At 41.2% G+C, this 23,290-nt stretch overlaps 1 protein-coding gene across 1 annotated transcript; it reads right to left on the bottom strand.

Moving 5' to 3' along the window:
* Positions 1-1,193: 1,193 nt before the first annotated feature.
* On the bottom strand, positions 1,194-23,281 carry MFAP3 (microfibril associated protein 3). Its single transcript, XM_079771307.1, has 3 exons — positions 23,239-23,281; positions 11,318-11,780; positions 1,194-7,886 (listed from the first exon to the last, which is right to left on the bottom strand). The coding sequence occupies exons 2-3, from the start codon at positions 11,610-11,612 to the stop codon at positions 7,093-7,095; spliced, it is 1,089 nt and encodes a 362-aa protein (XP_079627433.1). The 5' UTR covers positions 11,613-11,780; positions 23,239-23,281; the 3' UTR covers positions 1,194-7,092.
* Between the last annotated feature and the right edge of the window lie 9 nt (positions 23,282-23,290).

The following is a 23,290-nucleotide window of genomic DNA, read 5'->3' as shown; positions in this document are numbered from 1 at the left end:
GATTAGGTTCCTTTGTCTAGGCTCTCATACAATCATTTTCTAGCACACTTCTCTATTTTTAACTATGCACCTGACTGTGACTATTTGAATAGGCTATATATTTCCATGGGCTGTAAGTTCCCAGAGAGCAGGGACCACCCCTAATTTTGCTCATAGTTGTATGAGCAAAATACAACTATGAGCAAAATTAGTTTGTGTGCAACAAACATCTGTTGAAAAATTGAACAGGCATGCCTTAGGTGTTCAAGGTTAAAGGGCTTAAGCAAAGTAGCCTCTGGCATGGTCCAACTGTTCGCCTGAAGTTTCTGAAAGAGCAATGAGATTCACGCAGCGAAACTCTCACAAAGGGAGTTCCTCCTGATGAACTCTTCGGCTTAGGAACAGTTTCCCAGAGCATGGCTCTTTGATGGGAAGGAGGCCTCTTGGAGCTAATTTATCATCACTTAGGGCCCTCGAGTCCTCCCTTTCACACAGCTGAGCAGGAGGCAAAGCAGAGTGTTCCCAACTGTCAGGAAGAATAAGCATGTTGGCAGCAGCTACCGATCTTCTAGGCAGATGGAGGGACATATGTATATTTACATATATATTTCCTAACCAATAGGTTCCAGAGAAAACATGAAAACTCAAGAACACGACTGGAAACCAAGGGGCTCTGAATGAGTTTAATTCCTTAAAGGAAATTAGCACAACTGGTTTTTTTTTCTTTTTCTTTCTGTAGAGGACTTCAGGAGAAAACAAATATTATTTGAATGACCAAACTTTCTTCCCTAAATATGTAAATTCTCCTCTTCCAAATTAGGTACTTCTAGGATTTCTTCTAAGAAATGCTTTTCTGGGGCCAGAAAAAAAGAGCTTTGAAATGTATATTTTTGAAATGTATTGATTTCAGAGAAGGGAGAGGGAGAGAGAAATAGAAACATCAGTGATGGCAGAGAATCATCGATTGGCTGCCTCCTGCACTCTCCATTCTGGGGATTAAGCCCACATTCTGGGTCTGTGACTCCCTGGTTTATAGGTCCATGCTCAACTACTGAGCCACACCAGCCAGGCTCTTTTTTATTTTAAATTTATCTTTATTATTGAAAGTATTACAGATGTTCCTCCTTTGCCCCACTGACACCAGCCATATAGGCCTATTTCTTCGCTTTCTTCAAAAGTCCAACCTTGGTCTCCTCTAAGAACTTTGTCATTGTGTGTTCTTGGCAGGTGGACAGTAAATGTTAATGAATAAAAAGGCTAAGGTAAACCAATTATGCCCGAGCAGAACCCCATAACTTGTGTCTGCTGTTTGAGCCACATGTATTGGAGACAATATAAGTGACGGCTTGAAGATTTATTGCTTCTGATTCTCACTTTGTTCATGCAAGTATCTTCAAGGACAATGGTTTGCAATTTTACCCACTACACACACTCATCGCTCCAGGCTTTCTTACAGCTGTAGCAGGTAACCATGCAATCCAGTTCTGGCAGCTGAGCAGCAGGAGTCTGGTGAGGCTTTAGGAAAGCAATTGCCTTCTTGTTAAAACTCAACCATTATGTCTTTTGTCCTTTGACCTTCTACCCTTCTCCCTGCCTGGAACACAGACATGATGCTGGAGGTGAAGTTATCCCGTGTAGCAGGTGCTGCAGGTGCTCTGCCCATAAACTGTTGATACTCACCATTCCTGTATTCACCACAGGCTTCCTACCAAAAGCTCCTGTGTCTCTGTACCTGAGGGGTTTTGGAGGTTACAGGATCATGCTTAGACAGCATGTTGCAGGTTGGAAGTGCCAGAGTCAGTGACCCTGGGAGCAGCCCTCAATGCAAATGGGAATCCTATATAATAAAGAGGTAATATGCAAATTGACTGTCACACCCTTGCACAAGATGGCTGCCCCCATGTCATCACAAGATGGCTGCCACAAGATGGTCGGTAGGGGAGGGCAGTTGTGGGCGATCAGGCCAGCAGGGGTGGGAAGTTAGGGGCTATCAGGCTAGCAGGGGAGGGCAGTTGGGGGCAACCAGGCCGACAGGGGAGGGCAGTTAGGGGTGACCGGGCCAGCAAGGGAGGGCAGTTGGGGGTGATCAGGCTGGCAGGGGAACAGTTAGGCATCGATCAGGCTGGCAGGAGAAGGGGGTGATCAGGGGGTGATCAGGCTAGCAGGGGGTGATCAGGCTGGTTAGGGGGTGATCAGGCTGGCAGGCAGAAGCGGTTAGGGGCAATCAGGCAGGCAGGCAGGCGAGCGGTTGGGAGAATGAGATACATTCACTGGCGACAGACAGAGCTCCCTGAGGTCCTGGGTAGGAATGAACAGCAACTACCCATAGCAGTAACCCACTCCTTAAGGCATCCTGTACTGGCTTCCTTCTTTTCTGTCTCACTTCCCCACTCCCCTATCTGCCTGGGCTCACTTTCCAGATAAACTACTTGCACATTAATCCTTCTCTCAGGGACTCTTGGAAGAACCCAATTTAAGACATCTTGTGACCATGCAGATGAAAGCCAGTTACTAAGGATGGAGAGGAATCTAGAAGGAGCCTGCATTCTAAGACTTGAGCCCCCTATACTGGCCTTGTTCTACATTCCTCTGGACTTTCTATTGGAGAAAAACAAACCTCTTATTTGAGTAAACTACTACAATTGGGTTTCTACAGCATGCAGTCAAATGCACTTGTAACTGAGAGAGATCTGGAGAAATTTGGGGTTGAGTACATATGCAACCAGTCTTCAGCTGGACATGGCTGCTAGCAGAGCTGACACTCATGACTGGTCCTACACTGTGTGGCATGGTACAGCTAGCACCCTGTTTTGTTGCTATATTTAATCTTCATATTAATTTGTGAGGTAGGTGTTATCAACCCCATTTTACTAAAGTCCAGAGGCCAAGTCCTGTAGTGGCTAGTGAAATCAAAACTCCAAAGCAGTGAACTTTTACCACAGGGAGATATGGGCTGGGTTTTCATTCTAAGGAGTCTATGGCATTTAAGTAATGAGTCACACCTCTATTTCCTTTGCTTGTTTTCTGAGATCCTGTGCTTTTCAACCATCATCCTTCACTCCTAATTGGGCTACAGTTGCTTGCTTCTAACAGAGCTACCCCTTTCAACAGCCAAATCTCATCCTAAACTTTATGAACCAGTCCTCTGTAGGTCTGTGCTCAAGGTCTGGCCTTTGCCAGGAATGCCTTACTTCAGAATGGGAAACTGCTGCATTTGGGCCCAGTGGGATGGTCTGCTAACTGTGTCCTCGTGGTAACTGTGGGCAGGACACCCACGTAAGTATCAAAGCACGAAAACATAAATGCTTAGCAAATATGTGTAAAATTACAATGGGTAGCCACGGTGGCATCCAACTTGAATCCAAACTCACTCCTGCTTAAATTAAAATCATTAGCATCAAATTCCAAGACACATAAAAATGAATATATATGCTACAGAAGATTTCTGACAAATAAAATGTAATACATTAAACATTTAATATTTTACACTCAAGGATGACTTTTTCTTAAAAAAAGGACAAAATTATAATGTAAATATTCACTGAAATGGTGACCATTTAAACATCATCTGAACCATCTATATGTATAAAAGCCCAAGCGACCATTACGACTGAACAACTGACAGGTTGCTATGATGCGCACTGACCACCAGGGGGAAGACGCTCAACGCAGAAGCTGCTCCCTGGTGGTCAGTGCGCTCCCACAACCAACCTCCTGTGGCCAGCCAACCTCCCACGGTCCCTCCCCTCAGCTGGCTGGCCAACCTCCTGCGGTCCCTCCCGCAGCCAGCCAGCCCCGATCACTAGCCAGGCCAAGGGACCCCACCTGTGCACGAATTTGTGCACCAGGCCTCTAGTACCAAATAATACTCATTTACTTTTATGGACTGTGTTGAGAACTGACAAGTTTATGTATAAGGCTGAGCATTTTCAACCTTACTGGCCTAGATGAGAAGAGATTGTGTTCTCTTACTGGTGATTTGGGAAACATAATACACTTGTGTTGTAACTGCTGGTGTGTGGAGACAAGGTTGGCTGGACTCTGGAAAATAGGCATGCCATGCTCCCATGCCACTCTGGGACACAGGAGACAAAGACTGATCTAGGGTGAGACCATATGCAGGGCATGGAGAGTACTGTACCAAGGGCTTCACGGAGGCTGAAGAACTGAAGGGAAAGCAGTGTGCTTTGACTTTAAAATACATGATAAGTGATGCCAAGAAGCCAGGGGCCTTCTCACACCATTTCAGGTCAGCAACTCCCAAGATGATTATATCAAGGTAGTTGGTAGGAAATACAGATGCTCCCTGGGCCTGACTTACGAATTAACCTATCATAACAGATGCAGCTTATCGGCTCAAAAGATGCCTGTCTGTCTGGTTTCAGCTGATAAAAAAAACCTATAAAAATGCTTACATGCCTATTTTTAGAGAATTTATTTCACAAAGCCACTATTTCATAAAGACAATAAGGTTCATTATATATAAGACAAAATTTATAAATGAGATAAATATTTCAAATACATTTTATTGAGTAGAGGCATTTTCACTAACTATAAAATCCAATGAGGCAAAAGGATAATTACACCAGTTATTATCAAAAGACTTTTAGAGTATAGTTTAAGTTCAAAAGGTTAAAGATTTTATAAGAGGATAACATGAGACTATTAATTATATATGGAGTCTTTTGATTAGATACAGAAAATATTAGTAAGTGTGATTCCCTTCCTCTTGAAAACTAGCTTTAAAAATATTAACTCTGATTAAATTTTGACCTAATTTAATTTCTTATCAATGACACCTAGAATATTCAAAGTAAACTAGTTACTTTGCCACCAACTTAAGTCACCATTATGCTTCTAAAATAATTTATCCAGGATACACTGGAGTAGCCTGTACTTAATTATTTTATAGTATTGTCTAAACTTACATTTTTTTCAATATTTTCTATATTTTTACAAAGCCCTGTTTTCCATAGCCTTGATCATTAAATATCTACCTTAGGGCTCCAAATACTCATGTCCATTATGGGAACATGAAGGGTAAATTCATTCTCTTTAATGTGACAAGCTACATTCTAAGAAATGCCCCCAGAGATGCTATTTTGGGACAGAATTGGGGTACTATCTGAAGATCTGATAAATGTTCAGGAGACAGATCTCAAACAAGGGACTTTAAAAAGTTTTAATTTTTCAAGAGAAACATTCTGGGAAGGGAAAAGTGTTTTATAACCTAGGGTATGTTCAAGAGCCCCTGTTCTCATAGCCAAATGTATGGAAGCAGTCTTCTTAAAGAAATACAGGTCGATGAGCCAAGGCAAGCTTTGGCTAAATGACTGGTAGCTTTTGTTTGGTTCTGAAGGTTTCCATGGAAACAGTCAGAGAGACAGAGAGGCTGTATTATCATATTCATCCCTAATGCCATCTGATACAACTGCACATGGATTCATTTGTGCCTTCCAGAGCAGAGGTATTATTTCCGATAAGCCCAGACAAAGGGAGGCATGAGTTCTATCTGGTCACAGTTGGGATTTCCTATCTTTCTCCATTTGAAACCTTAAATTAAAATCCAGATAAAACCTCTTCTGAACATTTCCCTTAGGACCCGCTAGTTCAATAACGCTTCAATAATCAGAAGCCAAATGAAGAAAATGTAAAGTACCAAATGGAGCTCCACTGCCAAGTTCTTAAAATTATGTGACACCAAGCTTCCTATAGCAAGTAAATTATTCTAAAGAGTATTTACAATCCATTATGTCAGATCTCAGCCAGACAAGAAATAGTGTCTTAAGTTTTTATTACACACAGTTGAATCAGGTGGAATCACCCATAATTTTTCTTTCTTTATATCTTGATTACTTGTATGTATGTGTATATACATCTATCTATATATGCATATCTATTTAATATATTTAATATAGTAACATATATCACACACCATTATCTAATCTCATTTCAGGTTAGTATATCCCAGAGAGGCCACAAAAGCAGCCCTAGCTCAATTCTTTATCTGAAGTATACAAAAATAAAAACCTCAACAACAATAAAATATAAACAAAACAAACAAGATAAGGAGGCAGACATGCGACTGTTAGCACCATATTTAAGATCACAGAGGGCAAGAGGGTTGACAGAGATTTGAAGAGGAATCCAGCTCTGGGTTTCCCCTGGGAATGGGATCCCAAACACAGAACCCTCTTGTCAAGTCCAGTACTTTAAAAAGGGAAAGCCTGAGAAATTCTCTTAACAGAAGTGTAAAAATCCATGGTTTACCGAGACAGATGATTTGACATTGTTTCTTATTCTAAAAGCACTGAAGACGGTATTCCTTAGAAACAAATCGTTCACTTTTAGAAATCAATTGAGAAATCACTGCCAGCTCAATGACACCTCAGTACGTTAAAAAGACATGATATATCCCCCCAAAGGACCAATTTACTCATGGAAAGTAGTTTACTAAGGAGCAGTTAGCTCCCTGATATCTGTGTAACAATACAGACCTGAGCTACACTGAAAAGATTCGACCTAGCACATGCAATTGCATACTCCACAATGTCCAAAAAACACCCATACCTTTGTGCACTATGGCACTGGTGTAGAAATCTAAACTACAGAATAAAGTCTCAACTTGGTCCTTTCCACAAAAAGGGACTAAAAGTCCAGAGACAGGCTTATTTAGAGATGTGCTAAACATTTCAGTGGATTAAAGTGATGGGTAAGAAGTTATAAGGCTAGAAACACATTATTTAATGCAAATCCCTCATTTTATTGGTAGGAAAACTGAGGCCTCAAGATATATGTCAGCCCTAACCACTGGAAGAACTGTGACTAGAAGAGAAGCCACAGAACTCTTAGTGTGGTACTTTCCCCATCACTTTTTACCTCTCAGGTTCCTTTAAATCGTAATGTCTATCAGCTACTCAAGATTGAGGAAAATGACTGAGAAATATGAGATAGGAAAAATGCTGCATTTTTACAAAGATTTTGGCAATACTGTATATTCTGATGTGCTTAATTTGAACAAGGGGAAACCCCAGTCATCTCCTGGTAAAAATGTTATGTCCTGCATTAAACAGGTTTCCTATTCCGAGAGCAGTTTTTGTAGGTACTGGGAGCTCACAGCTGGCAGTTTTCAAATGGCCCATCTTTGTAGTTAGAGTAGGCCTCTGCAGATCCCATATCGTCAGGTGGGCTGAAATGACTGCTGTCTTGAGAATCTGTACCAATACTTTTGGTTTCTGACTGAAGGTGAACAGAAACCTGAACTGCTATTTCCTGGCCTGGTTCATTCAGAGAACCATCATCTGAATCTCCTCCTGGTGAATTACTCCGTCCCATCTCTGGGTTAATGACATAGATGGCACCTTGAGCGTTCAAGGCAGGTCTCTCTTTAATTCTTTCTCCCAAGTCATCAGGGTCATCCATTCGCACAGCCTCAAACATCTCCTCAACAAATGCTCTGCAGTTTAGAATAAGGGGCGGAAGAGGGATGCTTCGTGCCAGTTCTTCTATGTAACGAGCAAACTCCATGGTCTTAAACTGTGTGACTTTGGCGAGCTCCAGAGTCTTAGCCGAGGTGATGATGGGGATGCGTTTTGCAATCTCAAAGGCCTTCTGAAGTTTCTCGGCCCCTTCAGTTCTGAAGAATTCATTGATAGCCTTTTCGGTCTTACGAAGATGGCTGCTCATCATGCAGAGCCGTGTAACATTCAAGATGAGAGTGATCGTAAAGGCAATCAGACAAACAATCATGTAGTAGACACTCATGTCCCCCGAGGTGAAGATAACACGCAGGGTGACAGAGTAGGAGGCACGAATTGGAGACGTGACGAAACATGTATAGAGCCCACGGTCATCAAAGGCTACGTTGGTGATATTCAGGAAGTTATCAGAAACCAACCATTTTCCACCTGATAACCCAACAGAAATAAAAACATTACAGCATAAAGAATATTACCACTAAATATGCCAAGTGGGTTACCAATATTCCTTTTCTTCATGAGAATATTTTAACTCAACTCATCTATTAGGTTCTGCTATTTGTTTAAATCAGTAAGAAAGGGCAGACTGTTACGTCCAGGGTTAGAATTTAAATAGCCTAGAACTTAAAAGGGAATAAAGATCTTCCTTGCAGACAGTAAAGATTATGATAGCTACCTTTTCACTGCTAAACGTCATAAGCCTTTCAGAGAGACAGGTCTATATAATACTACATGACTAATCTTAAAAAAATGTTTATATATATACAGGTATACCTCGGAGATATTGCAGGTTCTGTTTCAGACCACCTAAATAAAGCGAGTATTGGAATAAAGAAAATCTAATTATTTTGCTGTGGTCTTGCCTTTAATTTGTAAAAAAAAAAGCAACATATGTGAAGCACAATAAAGCAAAGTACAATGAAACGAGGTGTGCCTGTATGTGTACCTACATCACAATTTCTACCTATACATTTTCATATACTGTAAGAATATGCCTCAGCAATATAAAACAATGGTCATTTCTGGATGATGGGTTATGAATAATTTTGATTTTCTTCTTTTAATTTAACTGTGCTTATTTCCGATAATGAACTTCTATAACAATAGACAATTTAATGAATTTGTTCAATTACTAACTGGCTAATGTGGCATGCCTTTCACATGTGAATTTGTTTTGTTAGAAAAGATTTGTTGATTATATCTTGACTTTCTGGCAAGAGTAACTGAAGCACAAGCCAAAAGATATGTCTCACATGTCAGGGTACATGAGCAGGGTACAGGAGAATGAAGTTGCCTTTAATATGCCTGAGCTTCTGTTTTTCACCTAAAACATGTCACTTCTCTTCCATATATGAAGGTGTCTTCATTTAGGAAACACATATAGAAAAGCAAAGCACACTGACCACCCACCTTGATTCAATGTCCTTTAATAACTGGGCTCTGCCTGCACAATTCTCACATTTGCAGTAAATTCTCAGCGTACTCTGTACTTTAATTGTGACAGTCATTCAAAGATGAGATTAATGGGCTAACCTGGAGTGTAGGTGTGAGTCCCAGAGGAGGCTGGATGACTGCTTAAGCACCAACCGAATCCTAATCTTCATGATCTCTTTAATCCCCGAGATTCTATGGTTCTGGATTTTTTAGTCGCACATCAATTAATAGGCACTTTGGATTGTGCACATGTTTTTCACCATAAAAATTTATCTAAATTCTATAGTTATATTTAAGAACCATCACTTCACCAATGTAAAAGAGGAGGAAAGTCTGTAGCTATAAATATAGTCATTATTCCTCAAGCTTCTGTCTTCTAAACTTGGGCTATGAAAAGATTACCCCAGGAATCCAAGGTCTGATGAACTAGTACATAGACTCCAATAATCAACTACTGAGCTATGACCACAATCTAAACTCTCTAGCTCATTTGCTGATAATAGCTCAAGACTTATGAACCTTATACCAGACTGGCATGCTCTTTAAACTCCTCTCACTTGAGAGTCGTAAAATTTAATACAATTTTCTAGAGCTGTTGTTGAAAGTATCAATGATAGATGTTAGTTTAATGGTTTTCAAAGTAAAGGCAAAATAGGAAAATAAAACTGCATTTCAATTGGCTGGTCTCAACTTAACCTAAGCTTTGTTTATGCAGTCAGTCAGTACTAATCACATTAATTGAATAATGCAAATCTCAGATGCATTTGGTCAGGATCCAACAGACCAAAGGAGGTGAGTCTAGGTCAGTGAGTACAAATGTGGAATCCTGAATCATGTTCAAAATACACATTCTGGCACCACTTTAGAGATTCTGATTAGTAGACCTATATTCTTAAGAAGCTAGTTAAAAATACACTCTTCTTTCTAATAATTCAAACACTTCAATTCCTTAGTGGCCAGTTACTCAGTGTGTAGATGGTTAAAATGTCTAGCATATACTTTAGAAGGAAACATCACTGTCTATTTTTCTGTCTCCTACTCTAATGTGAATAACCAAATATCCTTTATAGTCCAAGGGATTAGACCATCTTTCTAGCAAGAAAGATAAGGGGCCTTTTCTGAAAGTGTACCTTCTGAGGATCCTGGATTTAACCTTTGTCCCAGTGATTTTTCATGGTGATTTCTTTTTGAGGTGCTTTAACCCATGTGGTCTTCAAAAACATCTTCCTAACAGAATACTAGTTCAGTAAACAGTATTCTGATTAGGATGTGTTTACAGGTCTACAAACAGCAAAATCAAATAAAAACCTGTCAAAAGGTAGAGCTTGGTCACATTATTTGTGTGATTTTTAAGATGGAGACACAAAAATTACAAGAGAAACTTTCCTGTTTTCAAGTAAATTAAGTGTATAGAATAGGAAAAAAAAAAAAAAGAACTAGAGGGTATACAGAGCTCCTCCTCAATGCCCTTCTAATTATCAGAGGCACTTAAAGTTTTATGCAGATCAATAATCATTCAAAACCAACAACCATGGATTTCCTCTAACATTTTTAGTAACTCATTTCTGAGCAAATATTTTTTTTAATTTATGACAAATTTACTTAAGTCTAGTCAAAATCCTTCTTGCTATATTCACACAGGGCCACCAAACTGTACTATCACACTAGGTGAATGGTCCCACTGGACCCGTGCAGTGCATATCCTGCACAGCTGTATGCAGCAGCCCTGATGAAGCCCACCTTCAACAAAAAAGGAACTCAACTCATCAAGAGGAGAGAAATGAGCTCACAGTCATTATATGAACACCTTTTTAAATTTATAACTATTCCTTATTTTTTTCTTTTTCTGGTTAAGTAATTATAATTAACTAGAGGCCCAGTGCATGATTTAATCATGCACCTGGTGCACCAGCGGGCTGGCTGTCCGCGGGTGCCCCAGGCCTTCCGAAAGCCTCCGGCGCTGCGGAGGCTTTCGAAAGGCCTTGCGCCGGAGCAGACAGCCGGCCGGGTCCCCCGCTTTGGCCTTTGATCGCGGGGGACCCGGCCGGCTGTCCGCGGGTGCCCCAGGCCTTCCGAAAGCCTCCGGCAGCCATGGCACAGACGCTGAGCTCGCGGCGCCACTGGCGCCGCGAGCTCAGCGTCCTGCTGGCCCAATCAGCTACCCCGGCCACCCTGAGTCCCGCCCCCTGCACCTCCTGCTGGCCCAATCGTGGGCGTAGCGGAGTGATGGTAATTTACATATTACCATTTTATTATGTAGGATTTTTTTTTCCTGATAGGTATAATACTCCAGGCCTTTCAAAAGTTTTCACTATTCACCCTGGTACCTTACCTTTGAGATTTCTTGTTGAATATGCTATAAAACCAAGAAGAAAGAAGTAACAGGAAATAAGTAACCTTGATTAATTATACCCTGGCATAGTTACCTCTGCCTCTGTCATCCAGTTGCTGTCCTTTTGAGTTGTACCAATGGACATCTTCATAGTGGTTGACTGTGAGAAGACACTCGATTGAAACACTAGCTCCCTCTTTGGCTATGATAACATTATCACCTGAGTGGGAGCCTGCTGAGAGTTCAAAGCTTGGGAGAAATGACACATTGAAAGAACTATGATTTGCTCCCAGTGGGTCCATTTGGTTGAAGCCTCCATCTTCCAAAACAAAAGCAGCCGGCACAGTAACACTCACTACTAAAGTGAATAAACAACAATGTGGCTTCATGGGAAAAGGGGAGACAATCTTATTTAGATTTGGAGAACTGAAAAGCTTCTATACTATAATGAGAGTACAGTGGGTAATTTATTGCTTGGTATTGGAGTTTTCCAGAAAAGTAGTAGATCCAAATGTATTTTGAAGTCTTCAAGGTTAAACATGTGAGTGAAGACCAACCTAAAAGAAAACCAGATATAAATTTAACCAACAAAGATGCATAGTGGGGTGAAACTCTATATTCTATACTAAATGAATAGATGAAAACCTGGTAAGAATAACTGGTGCCAACATCTGGGAATGCAATAGAGAGAACACCACCTAAAAATCTCACATAGGGATGGTAGAAAGAGCAGCAAATTGGGAAACGGCAGACCTAGATTCTGGTCCTAGTTTTGCTACCAACTAGCTGTCTGACCTTGGTAAGTAGCTGGGCTTGTTTTCTTATCTGCAAATAAGGGACTAAATAAGACAATTTTTAAGGACTCTCCTAGTTGTGAAATGCTACGGTTCTATTTCTGACAAATTCTATGCAACAGGGAACCAATGAAGGCTAAAATGTTTAGCTTAATGGTCTTTCTTTCCAAATTGTACCATTACCATGTATTGTTATACTAATAATGTAAATCAACTGGTATATCATAATCATAACCATGGAGCTCAAAATTTGAGTAGTTCAAGTACACAGATATATTATATATAAATAATGCAGAGACAGTTGAGGTAGTTCTTTTCTTTTAATATTAGAAAGAAAATTATACTACTGTATATACATAAATATACATGTACTGACTTGGGAGGCTATAACACCCTTGGGCAAGAATGTTAGACAAAATAATTCCCTTTAATAGTTTCTTCAATATCAAGAGACAAAATACAGTACACATTTAAAAGTTTGTAAGAATACCAAATTTCTAGCTCAAAGTCTGTAAAATTAGCTAAGGGAGAAATTGACATTTTAAACGACTAGTTGGCAGAAATGCAAATATAAACTACAGGGAAAGCTTACCAAACAAATTTGAAAGAAAAGTGTATCACAAATAATAAGCAAAATGATATCTCAGTCTAAGAGTGTGTGTGATTATGATCATTGTCCTGGTAATGTGATTCCTCTTTTAAATCACTGACTCCCAAAGAAAAATTTCAACTCTTATTTCTATAAAAAATGAGATGAAACACCTAGCTTTATTTTTTACAAGGGCCCAAAAGAATTAGTTTTGGAAATGACATTTCCTCCCCTTTTACACTTTCATGAAGGCTTCTTGATCATCTATAATAATATAAGCATAATATGCTAATTAGAGCGGACATCCTTTCGGACGAAGCTGGGGCTGCGAGGGAACCCGGGTCCGGGTGCCTGCCGGTGGCCAGAGGGAAGCCCGGGTCCTGGGTGCCTGCGCCCAGCCGGAGGAAAGCCTGGGTCCCAGGTGCCAGAGAGAAGCCGGTGCCGGCAGCTGGGGGAAGGCCTACTTTTGCATGAATTTCGTGCATCGGGCCTCTAGTATAACATAAAAAGCAATGGATCATTGTATTTTGCCATTAAACTCCTCAAAGTCTGAATTATGATACACTATAAATGTCATTTAATTTTCATTAGCCCTTGAAAGGATGGCTGAATAATGAAAATGACTTTCTGTATCTTTCTATATCATTCAAATTTAAGAACACACTATTTAGAGTAAAACAAAAAACTTCAGACTTTGTTATAACAGATGGAACACATGTGCTTATTTTCATTTCCTCCCCAAACCCAACTAAAATGACACTAAAGGAAACAAAGCACTTGGGTGCAGGTGTTCCCACGACTTTGATGAGGTGTTCCTGTGGCTTCATCCAAACCAGCATTTCCCAAATTTCATGCATTCCTTATACTGCCATAATTTTTATGCTATATCCGTGTACCAAGTTATTATTTATGCTTTTTCTTTAAATCAACTCATTATTTTACTTTCATACATTTATTTTAGAAGGAAAGTCTGTATCACATCTGTGGATAAAAGTAACTGTACACATAAACACCATATAAACAAGGCAAGGTTATTAACTTTCAGAGATACTGCCATCTGCTGAAGGCTCTGAGCTAGAGGCCTGCTCTCTTTGTAGGGAAAACAAACAAACAAACAAAAAACAAACAAAACAAATAACCCCCCATAACTTCACTTTATTCTAATACCACCGCATTTCTTATCCTGCCATTTCCTTCCTCCCCACCCTTGCCCACCACTGAGTTTAGAATCTATTTTAGGCTAGAGATATACAGTTTTCATGTACTCAATAGTACCTACTGTACTATAGACACGGTCTCTGCCTTCATGGAGCTCAGTCTGCTAGAGGACATAGACACTAACTAAATACACACAAAATATACTAAATGCTACCTAAGGAAAAGGATAGGGTGTACAGGAGCAGCCAACATGGAAAATTAACCTCATTGCAGAAAGTCTCTCTGAGAAAGGGAGATGTGCAACAGTTTCTGAGGGATAAACAAAATCTGAGAATGGAAGAGAAGTGTTCTAGGTAAAGGGGCAGGGACAGGGAAAAAGCAGATGGATCACTGGTTAGGCGGTGTTCAGGAATAAGAGTTACAAGCTGTGGTAAGGAGAGGTGGTGGCCAAGGAGTGCTGGGTTGGATTCCTGATTCTAGAGGGGAGCAGTCTGGGCAAAGTTGGAGGTGGACTTAGGGAACTGGAATGTGAGGCTGAAGTGAGTAAAGATGATAACTTATTCAAGACGAAGAGGCCACAGAACTGAGAGTCTCAAGAGTAAGGTAAATCATCTGCAGGGATGGTATGTACCCCCCCAAATCAAAGCAGCTAGGGTAGAAGACACTGGGAGTAGAAGAAATGGACTCTCTCCTAGCTCTTGAAATGCAGGAGCTTCTGGGTGATGAACAATCCCCCATGAGAGGGGTGGGGCAAGCAGTGTCCTGGCAGTTACGGTTGTGTGGAGTCCCTTCTTCATGCAGCCTCCCTGAGCCTCCTCTCAAAGCCTGGCTCTTCCTCCCACATGGATCCAGTGTATACCTGGATACAGGACGGCTCTTCCTGGACCCCTGTAACCCTCACCACTATACTACTCACCTGGCTCTAGCACATGCTGCTCTGTACCGCTAGGCAGTCTACCCCATCTCACCTATGAGCGCTGTAAGCACAGAGACTATATTTTTTATTGCTATACTTCATAACTAGTACACGCTCAATAACTATTTACTGATGGAGATTAGTTTAAATTTGATAAAGTATGTGATGGATCTTTGTAAATTGAAGAATGTTATGTAATAGGGATCATAAATAGTTAAACTGACATGAATTTACTAGCACTTACTATATTCTCTGACACAAAGAGACAATGCTAACAATCTTGAAAAAACTTAAAGGCATAATGCCTAAAGGTGTTCCTTGAACCAACCCAAAGTCTTCATTTACTATCTTGTTCTAGAATAAAAGATTACCAAGTCCAGAATTTGGAAATAAAAGATTACCAAGTCCAGAGTTTTCAAACCAGGTTGAATATCACAATCATCTAGAGAACTTGTTAAAATATAGATTACTGGATCTCATCCCAGAATAAGAACCCCTTAGTTCAGACCTTGGAACTGATGTTTTTAAATTAGCTCCTGAGTGATTCTGAGGCAGAGGGTCCATCGGCTGGCACCCAGAGACCACTAATATACATCCTTATTTCCTCTACAACAGGCCTGCCTAATTGTGCTCCAGACTGAACACTTCTAATATGAGACAACTATCACTCACATTCCATTTGAATTATGATTACCCTGAAATATCATGATTGCAGGCCTCTGATAAAGGCAGGGTAGCAGAGAAGTTCAAAGTACAGACCTGGAGCCAGATTTCCTGGATTCCAATCCTGGCTCTAATTTTAACTAGCCTTGTAACTTTTGTTAATGACTTAACCTCTCCCTGCCTCAGTCCCCTCATCTTTAATATAGGGAAAATAATAGTATGTATTCTCATAGGACTATTGTGAGGTCTGCATGAGACAGTATATATATATATATGTATATATACAACAGAGTCTGGCCATAGTAATCACTGAATAAGCTCCAGTTATTATTACTGTTGATAGTCCTTTCAGATATTGTGCTAAAATCTATACCTTATAGCAAAACCATTAGTTAAGATAAAGAAAACATTTTTACTCAGAATAACACCAACCATTTAAAAATCTTGGGGGAGGGGGATTCCAGAATTCCATATGTAATTTCAATCTTTAATTTTAAATTTCACATTTTTCTTTTTCTCACTGCAAATAAGTATTTCGCAAAAATATGGATCAAACAGGCATTGCAAACTAATCTGGGACTCCAACCATAATATGCTAACATTGCTTTTATGTGTCCTGAGTGTGTGGTAGAGAACCTTTGCTGCAATCTACCTAGCCTATGTTTCCCTTTCTTGAATCCCGCCTTCTCACGCCCAGGAGGAAGCCAACCCACTGGCTGACTAATCTAATTAGAATCTGTTCTTGGAATTGAGACATCATGGGTTAGGGCTATTTGAGGAAGAGACGGAGTATAGGGGGCTAAGGCAGCTAGGTTTGGACCACATACAAAGAGAAGCGGAGAGAAAGGACACTAGGGATGGAGAAGGGAAAGAGAGGTGGCAGAGAGGAGCAGAGAGGAAGAGAAAGAGAGACTCACACCCGCTGTTCTGGCTCCTGACACAGTTCTACCTCCTGGTTCCAATAAGACTGTTTATCTCTCCCCTAAAGAAACAAGCATCTTTATTCAACTTTATTCAAAATTAAAACCACAAAAATATAGACTGAATGTGCAAACAAGAAAAGAAAATGAAGAAATAGCTAGAAAAGGGGAAAAAAGATTAAGTTTAGCCAAAGTGACTAAACTGTGCTATAGCTCCAGGAAGTCCCCATTATGTATCTGTACTCCATCTCCTCCTTAGACACTGGTATACACACAAACGGCCCATGCAGTCAAGATTTCAGGTTCCCTGTTCTGTATGGACATAGCCAATTGCCCCTACTAGAAGTTTAGAGAAACCTATAAGACAGGATCTACAAAATACTATGAATACTCAAACTGCTCTTAGGTTAAAGGTGGCAGAAATAATCTGGTATACTAATTTATGCCAGGAGACTAACAATAGGTTGCATAATATCCTTATAGTCTAGTCAATAAAGACAGGCTCATTCTGGGTACTTCATCCTCATACCATAGGCATCCTGAACACAAAGGACTTCTAGTATGAGCTACTAGAGACACAACCCATTTGGAGATAAGAGGCTATTAAGGGAGAAAACACTGACAAAGGTCTATGTTCAAGGTAACAGAAGCAGACAAGAGAGTAAAGGAACAAATCAACCTTGGAATCAGGACTTATCTCCTCAAATTAAGTTTCCTTTTACTTAAGTCAGTGTGAATTGGTTTCTGCAACAAAAACAACATTGACTAAAACCATTCTACTCATTCTGGATTGATTTTAAAACAGCTTAGCTAAATCAGGGGCTGCAAGGGATGCTCAGGTGAACTAGGATACTGTCCCAGGCCCTCAGGAATTTACAAACTAGCCTGGAGACAGAAACAGCTGAAAACACACACACACACACACACACACACACACACACACACACACACAGTGTGAGATGTACTGAAGTATAATTGTGCTATGAATTCAAACAAGAAAGAACTTCATGAATTTTAGAAATACAATTCACTTGTAAGTTTGGGACTTCCCATAATATCATGCCTGCTATTCTCAATGCAGCAGCTAACATTTGGAGGTAAGAAGAAAGAGTTCAAAAAGGAAAATCAGAGTGCCATCTTCCTGTAAAAAGTTAAAAAGGGATAAGTTATGCACGTGGATGAAGTTTTTTTACTACCTTGCTTCAGCATGAATAAGAAAAACAGAAAAGTGTAATACTCAAGCTTATTCCAATGCATTTTTCATGTTTTAGCTGTAGTAAAATGTAAGCTTTTCTAAGCTCATGAATAATCAGAAGTGCAGATGATTTTATCCTACAGAACCATTCTGAAAATTGATATCATTTTAAAAAAAAGTGCCTAAACTGTCATCCCTAACAGATTGCCTTGTTGCTGTTCCTGCCAACTTCTATGAAATATTTGCATTCGGTTCCAATTCTCAACAGAAGTAAATAAGGAAGTAATGTGGCTGATTTCCGTTCTCGTGGCTCAATAGTAAGTTGGCTGAGGAAACTGCTGTTTGCAGAAGTAGTTCTGAGATAACTCAAAGGGAGGAAAACACTGATGCCCAGATGGTATTGGCTTTTGCTCCAAGTACACTGGGATATTAATGCTTCATTCTCCATAATGAAATGTGTTCTAGGCTGTATTTACAGCTCATTCACTCTTCTCTGCCCGCACTGTTACACTTGAAAAATAAAGAAGTCCCCCTAACCTTGGCACACAGATGGTCAAAGTGGCATTCTGAATTGGCAAAGAGGAGAAAAAGCAAATGAAGATCCAATTTTGTTAGCATATTGTCAGCACTACTCTATCCTTTGCAAAGAACAAACATAAAGCGGTTTTGCTTATAGTGAAGCATTATTATAGTTATCTTTATCATAAAAGGGTTAGTAATATTCAAAAAGAAATCACCATTTTGAGGGACATTTTCTAAAAAATAGCCCCTATGCTCCCAAGAGTATCTTGGAGCCATCACAGACCTCCTAACTGGCATTTGGGCACTCAGCTCAAACTTCAACTTATTTTCTGGCACACTGAGAAATACCTTTTGCATTTATTGGAGCTTTGTTTTAAACCCAGGATTATTTGTTATACCTACGACTCTTACCCTTTTTGCCACAAGCACCGGCTGAAGCTACTGGATGCAAATGGCAAAAACACTGATGTAGTAAGTTTGATTTATGATCTCCTTATTCATTTCCTTTCCTCTACAGTCTGACCCCCCCCCCCCCCCCGCCCACACACACACACTTCAGTATCTCAAACTCAGCATAACTAAAATGGAACTCCCCACTCTCACCCACAGATCTACCTGTTCAACGTATACATAGCTTGAATGATAGTTAAACAATACAATTCCTCCAGTTTTGCAAGATCAAAGTTACAGGATCATCATGACTTGGTGGTTAGGAGCACTGGAGTTAAGGGTGCCTGATCCTATCCCTGGACGAAGCTGTGTGTTGGAGAGGCCTTAATTTTCACATCTATTGAATCAGGTTATCAACAGTAACCACCTTATAGGGTAACTGTGAGCTACCCTATGAGGTGAACTAATGTGGGTACATTATAAATACACGCTATTATTATTATTCCACCTCCTAGGTGTTTTTCAATTAAGTCATATGTCCCTAACCTAAGTCATAGTCCTTTTACCTAAGTGGATACCACATTATACCAACTACTAGTGGCCCGGTGCATGAAATTTGTGCACATTAAAAGGGGATTAATTAGAGGAAATAATTTAATATTGCTATTTGCCCTTTCTCTATAATAGAAGTGTCAGAGATAAAAGGAAATTAGTAAAATGTATACGAAAACCTTCCTCTTGTCAGAGTCTGGGGCGCACCACGGGACCCAGATTCAAGTCCCCGCCCACCCACATGCACCTCAAAATCGCGTGAAACCCAGATCTGCGCCCCCCCCCCCCATTGGGCTAGATCCAGACCCAGCCAGTCCCACCCTTGTCAAGCTTCACCGGGCAGGGGACGTATCTTCAGGTCCCTTGGCCAGACGCCAGGATGGGGGTGCGTGGCCTGAGGTCCCCCAGCCCAGACTGGGGCGGGGCGTGTGCCTTGAGGTCCCCCGTCAAGCCCCGCCAGGTGAGGGACACAGCCTGAGATCCCCTGTCAAGCCCCGCTGGGTGGGGGGCATGGCCTGAGGTCCCCCGTCAAGCCCCGCTGGGCGGGGGGCGTGGCCTGAGTTCCCCCGACCCAGCACTGGGGGTGCACCTTGAGGTCCCCCGTCAAGCCCCTCTGGGTGGGGAGCACGGCCTGAGGTCCCCTGTCAAGCCCCGCCAGGCAGGGGGGCGCAGCCTCAGGTCCCCTGGCCCGGTGCTGGGACGGGGGGGGGGGGGGGTGCGGCCTGAGGTTCCCCGGCCTGGTGCCGGGGTGAGGGGCGCGGCATGAAGTCCCCTGTCAAGCCCCACCTGGTGGGGGGGCGCCAGCTAGCCCAGCACCAGGACAGGAAGCACACCTTGAGGTCCCCCATCAAGCCCTGCCGGGCGGGGGGTGTGGCCTCAGGTCCCCTGGCCTGGTGCCAAGGCGGGAGGCGCCGCCTGAGGTCCCCTGTCAAGCCCAACCCAGGCAGGGGTGCGGTCTGAGGTCCCCTGGTGGGGGGCATGGCTTGAAGTCCCCAGTCAAGCCCCACCTGGTGGGGGGCGCGGCCTGAGGTCCCCCAGCCTGGCGCTGGGGCGGGGGTGTGTGGCCTGAGGTCCCCTAGCCCAGCACCAGGATGGGAAGCGCACCTTGAGGTCCCCTGTCAAGCCCCTCTGGGTGGGGGGCGCAGCCTGAGGTCCCCTGTCAAGCCCCACAGGGGCAAGGGGGGGCGTAGCCTCAGGTCCCTGCTGATTGCTCCTTAAGGCTTCTTATGGGAACTTGGCCTCAGCTGTGGGTGCAGCCATCTTTGTGACAGAGTGATGGTCAATTAGCATATTCCCTCTTTATTAGAAAAGATACCCCTTTGATGCCCCAAACACTGTTCCTCTCAGAATTGGTCCTAAACACAAAACCAAAAAAAGTCAAGGCAATCTCAAAATCTATTGGTGACTTCTCATGACCCATGAGATAAGCTTCAAATTCTAGTGTAGCATCCATAATTCTCCAGAAATAGTCAGGTGGCAGAAGTAGCTAGACAGAGCCCAGCAGTGCCTGCATGTGCAATAATTGCTTGCCAAAAGAATACATGGATTTAGAAGTCAAGGCAGGTCTTTAGTTACATCTGTCACTAATTAGCTATGATTTCTAGTGGTCTTAGTTTCCTTATCTAGAGGTTATTATTATCATTCCTTTCTTTGCTTAAGTCCTAAAATCTCCCCAGCTTTCCTGTCATGGCTTAGCCTTAACTACACTTGTTTTACTCTCTATCATCGCCAAATAACTTGTCTAAAGTTCTGGTTCTAGTTGTTCCTTTAGTTTGAAACTTCCTGCCCCTCCACACCATCTTCCTGTGAAAATCTGACCCTCCTTACAATAGCCAGCTAACATTTTACCTTATTTAAGATGCCTTTTAACTAAACTCTCACTTCTACCCTCTTCACTTTAGATGAATTTTTTTCGGTGTCAGTCCCCCTAGTTCACTGAGAGTACAGTACCTGATTCTAAGACTTATCACTTTCCTTCTATTAGTTATCTGTCCAGAAAACTGTAAGCTTACAGATGACGGTTAAAAATCTCAGTCATTGGCATAGGATTGGATTCAACATTTTGCATTTAGACTCTCATCAACTTGCTAATCAGAAAGGTACTTGCTACAGATTTCTTACTGACTTTCCAGTCTCAGGCACTGAAAACTGTTAATGGAGAGACTTGAAGAAATGAATACACAGCTGTTGCTTTAAAAAAAATTTTAGTGGGCAGAACACCCTAGAATTAGACCTATAACTGTTTTTCTCCAACTGATATTCTTGGACCACTTACATGAAATTTATCTGTAGTGCTTGTTAAAGATGCAAATGTTTTAGCTCCACTCAGACTTCTTAATTTAACATCTATAAAGGTGAGGCCTGAGCATCAGCATTTTAATGACTTTCAAATCAAGTTCATATTTCTTTAGATTGTCATAACAAAATCATAATTTGGTGATTTTCAAAGTGTGGTACAGGGGGGGAGGGTCCCTAAGACTTTTTAAACATGATTTTTCAAAATAATTTTCATAATAATACTAGGACATTATTTGCCTTTTTCACTTTCATTCTCACATAATATGGTACAATGTTCCAGAGGCTACATGATTAGTGATAATCATAAGACAATGAACACAGGAGATATGAGAATCTAGCTGTCTTCTATTAAGCAAGATATTAAAGAGACTTGTAGAGATGTGAAACAATGCCATTCTTTTCAAAAATTTATTTTGGAAAATATTTTTCATAGAAATGCTATTTATATAAACATACAATGAGTTTGTAATTTTAAATAAATTAATAACTTTTTTGAAAGTTGTTTTGATATAAAAAATGGTAGATATTGATAGCTATAACCCACACAAACAAAAACTCTTGGACGTTCTCAGTAAGTTTTAAAAGTAGAAAGGGAGCCCAAGACCAAAATGTTTGACAACATTTTGCTATATTTACTACCAATAGCGTTTTAAAAATTACGACACAGTTAAGCTTACTAAGGTTCCATAGTTAAATCCCAAATTCCATGCATTTTCCATTACAACAGAAAAATCAGAGGAAATAACCTATTTTATACTTATACAGGTTTTTTTTAATAGGAATTTTTAACAAGCTCCCACATGATACTGATGCCCCTAAATTTAGAGAACCATCATGAAAAACAAAGGAAACTATATAAAGGGTTTTAGGAAGTGACATACACACACACACACACACACACACACACACACACACATTAAAACCATGATTCTTAAGGCATTAAATGGAGTGAAAGACTTGGGCTCTGAAAAGGCCAAATCCCTTCACCAGCTGGGACTTAGTTTTTCTAGGCTGTATAATGAGGCTGTCTCTAATGTCTTTCTTTCTGTTGTCCGTCTGGGTTTCATGCATTCACACTGCTGGGAGATGCATCTTTCTGACCAGAGGTCAGTTGAAAACTTAAAGTCATAAATTTGAGCACTTCATTTCTTTGCATAGAAACCTCCAATTGTTTTCCAAATAAAAGTCAAAATGCTTGTCCTACAAGATTTGGCCTGTTTAAATCTCTGGCAGCATCTTCCTCTTTTCTGCTTCAGTCACAGTGGCCTTTTTTTCCTTTTCTGGACCTTTCCAAGTTTGCTCCCACCAGAAGAAGGCTTTGCACTTGCTATTTCTTCTGCCTCTAATGCTGTTCTCCAGATCTTTATAAGGCTTATTCCTCACCCCTTTCCGTTACGTTATCCTGTTTAATTTTCTTTTTCTTTTTTTTGTTTAATTTTCTTTAAAGCACTCACTACCCACTTAAAGAGGGGTGATTTTTAAATTTTTATTTAAAAATCTTTTTCAATTACAGTTTACATTGGATATTAATTTGTGTTAGTTTCAGGTGTACAGCGTAGTGATTAGACAATCACATACTTTACAAAGTGTGCTGTCCCCCTAACGCCCATATTTCCAGTACCACCTGCCACCACACCTAGTTAATATAATATTACTATGTTCCCTATGCTGTACTTTACATCCCCATGACTGTTCTGTAACTACCAATCTGTACTTCTTAATCCTTTATTCACCCAATCTCTCAATGCCCCCTCCCGTTTCCTGTTAGGCTTCCACACTAAAATGTCAACTACTGGAGGGCAGGGCGTGTCTGTCCCTAGCGCCTGGGCAGTGCCTGGCGTGTTGTTGTCGTTCCGCAAACGTACCAAGGCCGAACTCCTGCGGCTCAGGCCACGCCTTCAAAACAAACCCGGCGGATACAGTCTACCCCAACCCTCAGGCTCGGACCCAAGCCTAGGTTACCCCAGCAGCGCCCCCTCACCCCTCCCCGCAGCGACCCCCACCGAGACCTCACTCACCAGAGCAGCACCAAGCCTTTTTCCGGCTGGAACGGCTTGACCCGGAAGTGTT

The sequence above is a fragment of the Cnephaeus nilssonii genome (genome assembly GCF_951640355.1).
Source record: "Cnephaeus nilssonii genome assembly, chromosome: 5".
Lineage (NCBI taxonomy): Eukaryota > Metazoa > Chordata > Mammalia > Chiroptera > Vespertilionidae > Cnephaeus > Cnephaeus nilssonii.
This window is presented reverse-complemented; position numbering and strand designations above follow the sequence as displayed.

Bases quoted from the DNA above. Each gene is read 5' to 3' on its own strand.
- MFAP3 (XM_079771307.1), bottom strand. From the start codon at position 11,612: ATGAAGCCACATTGTTGTTTATTCACTTTAGTAGTGAGTGTTACTGTG. The intron at 7,887-11,317 runs GTAACTATGCCA...TTGGGTTATCAG, and splicing joins ACTGGATGACAGAGGCAGAG to GTGGAAAATGGTTGGTTTCT.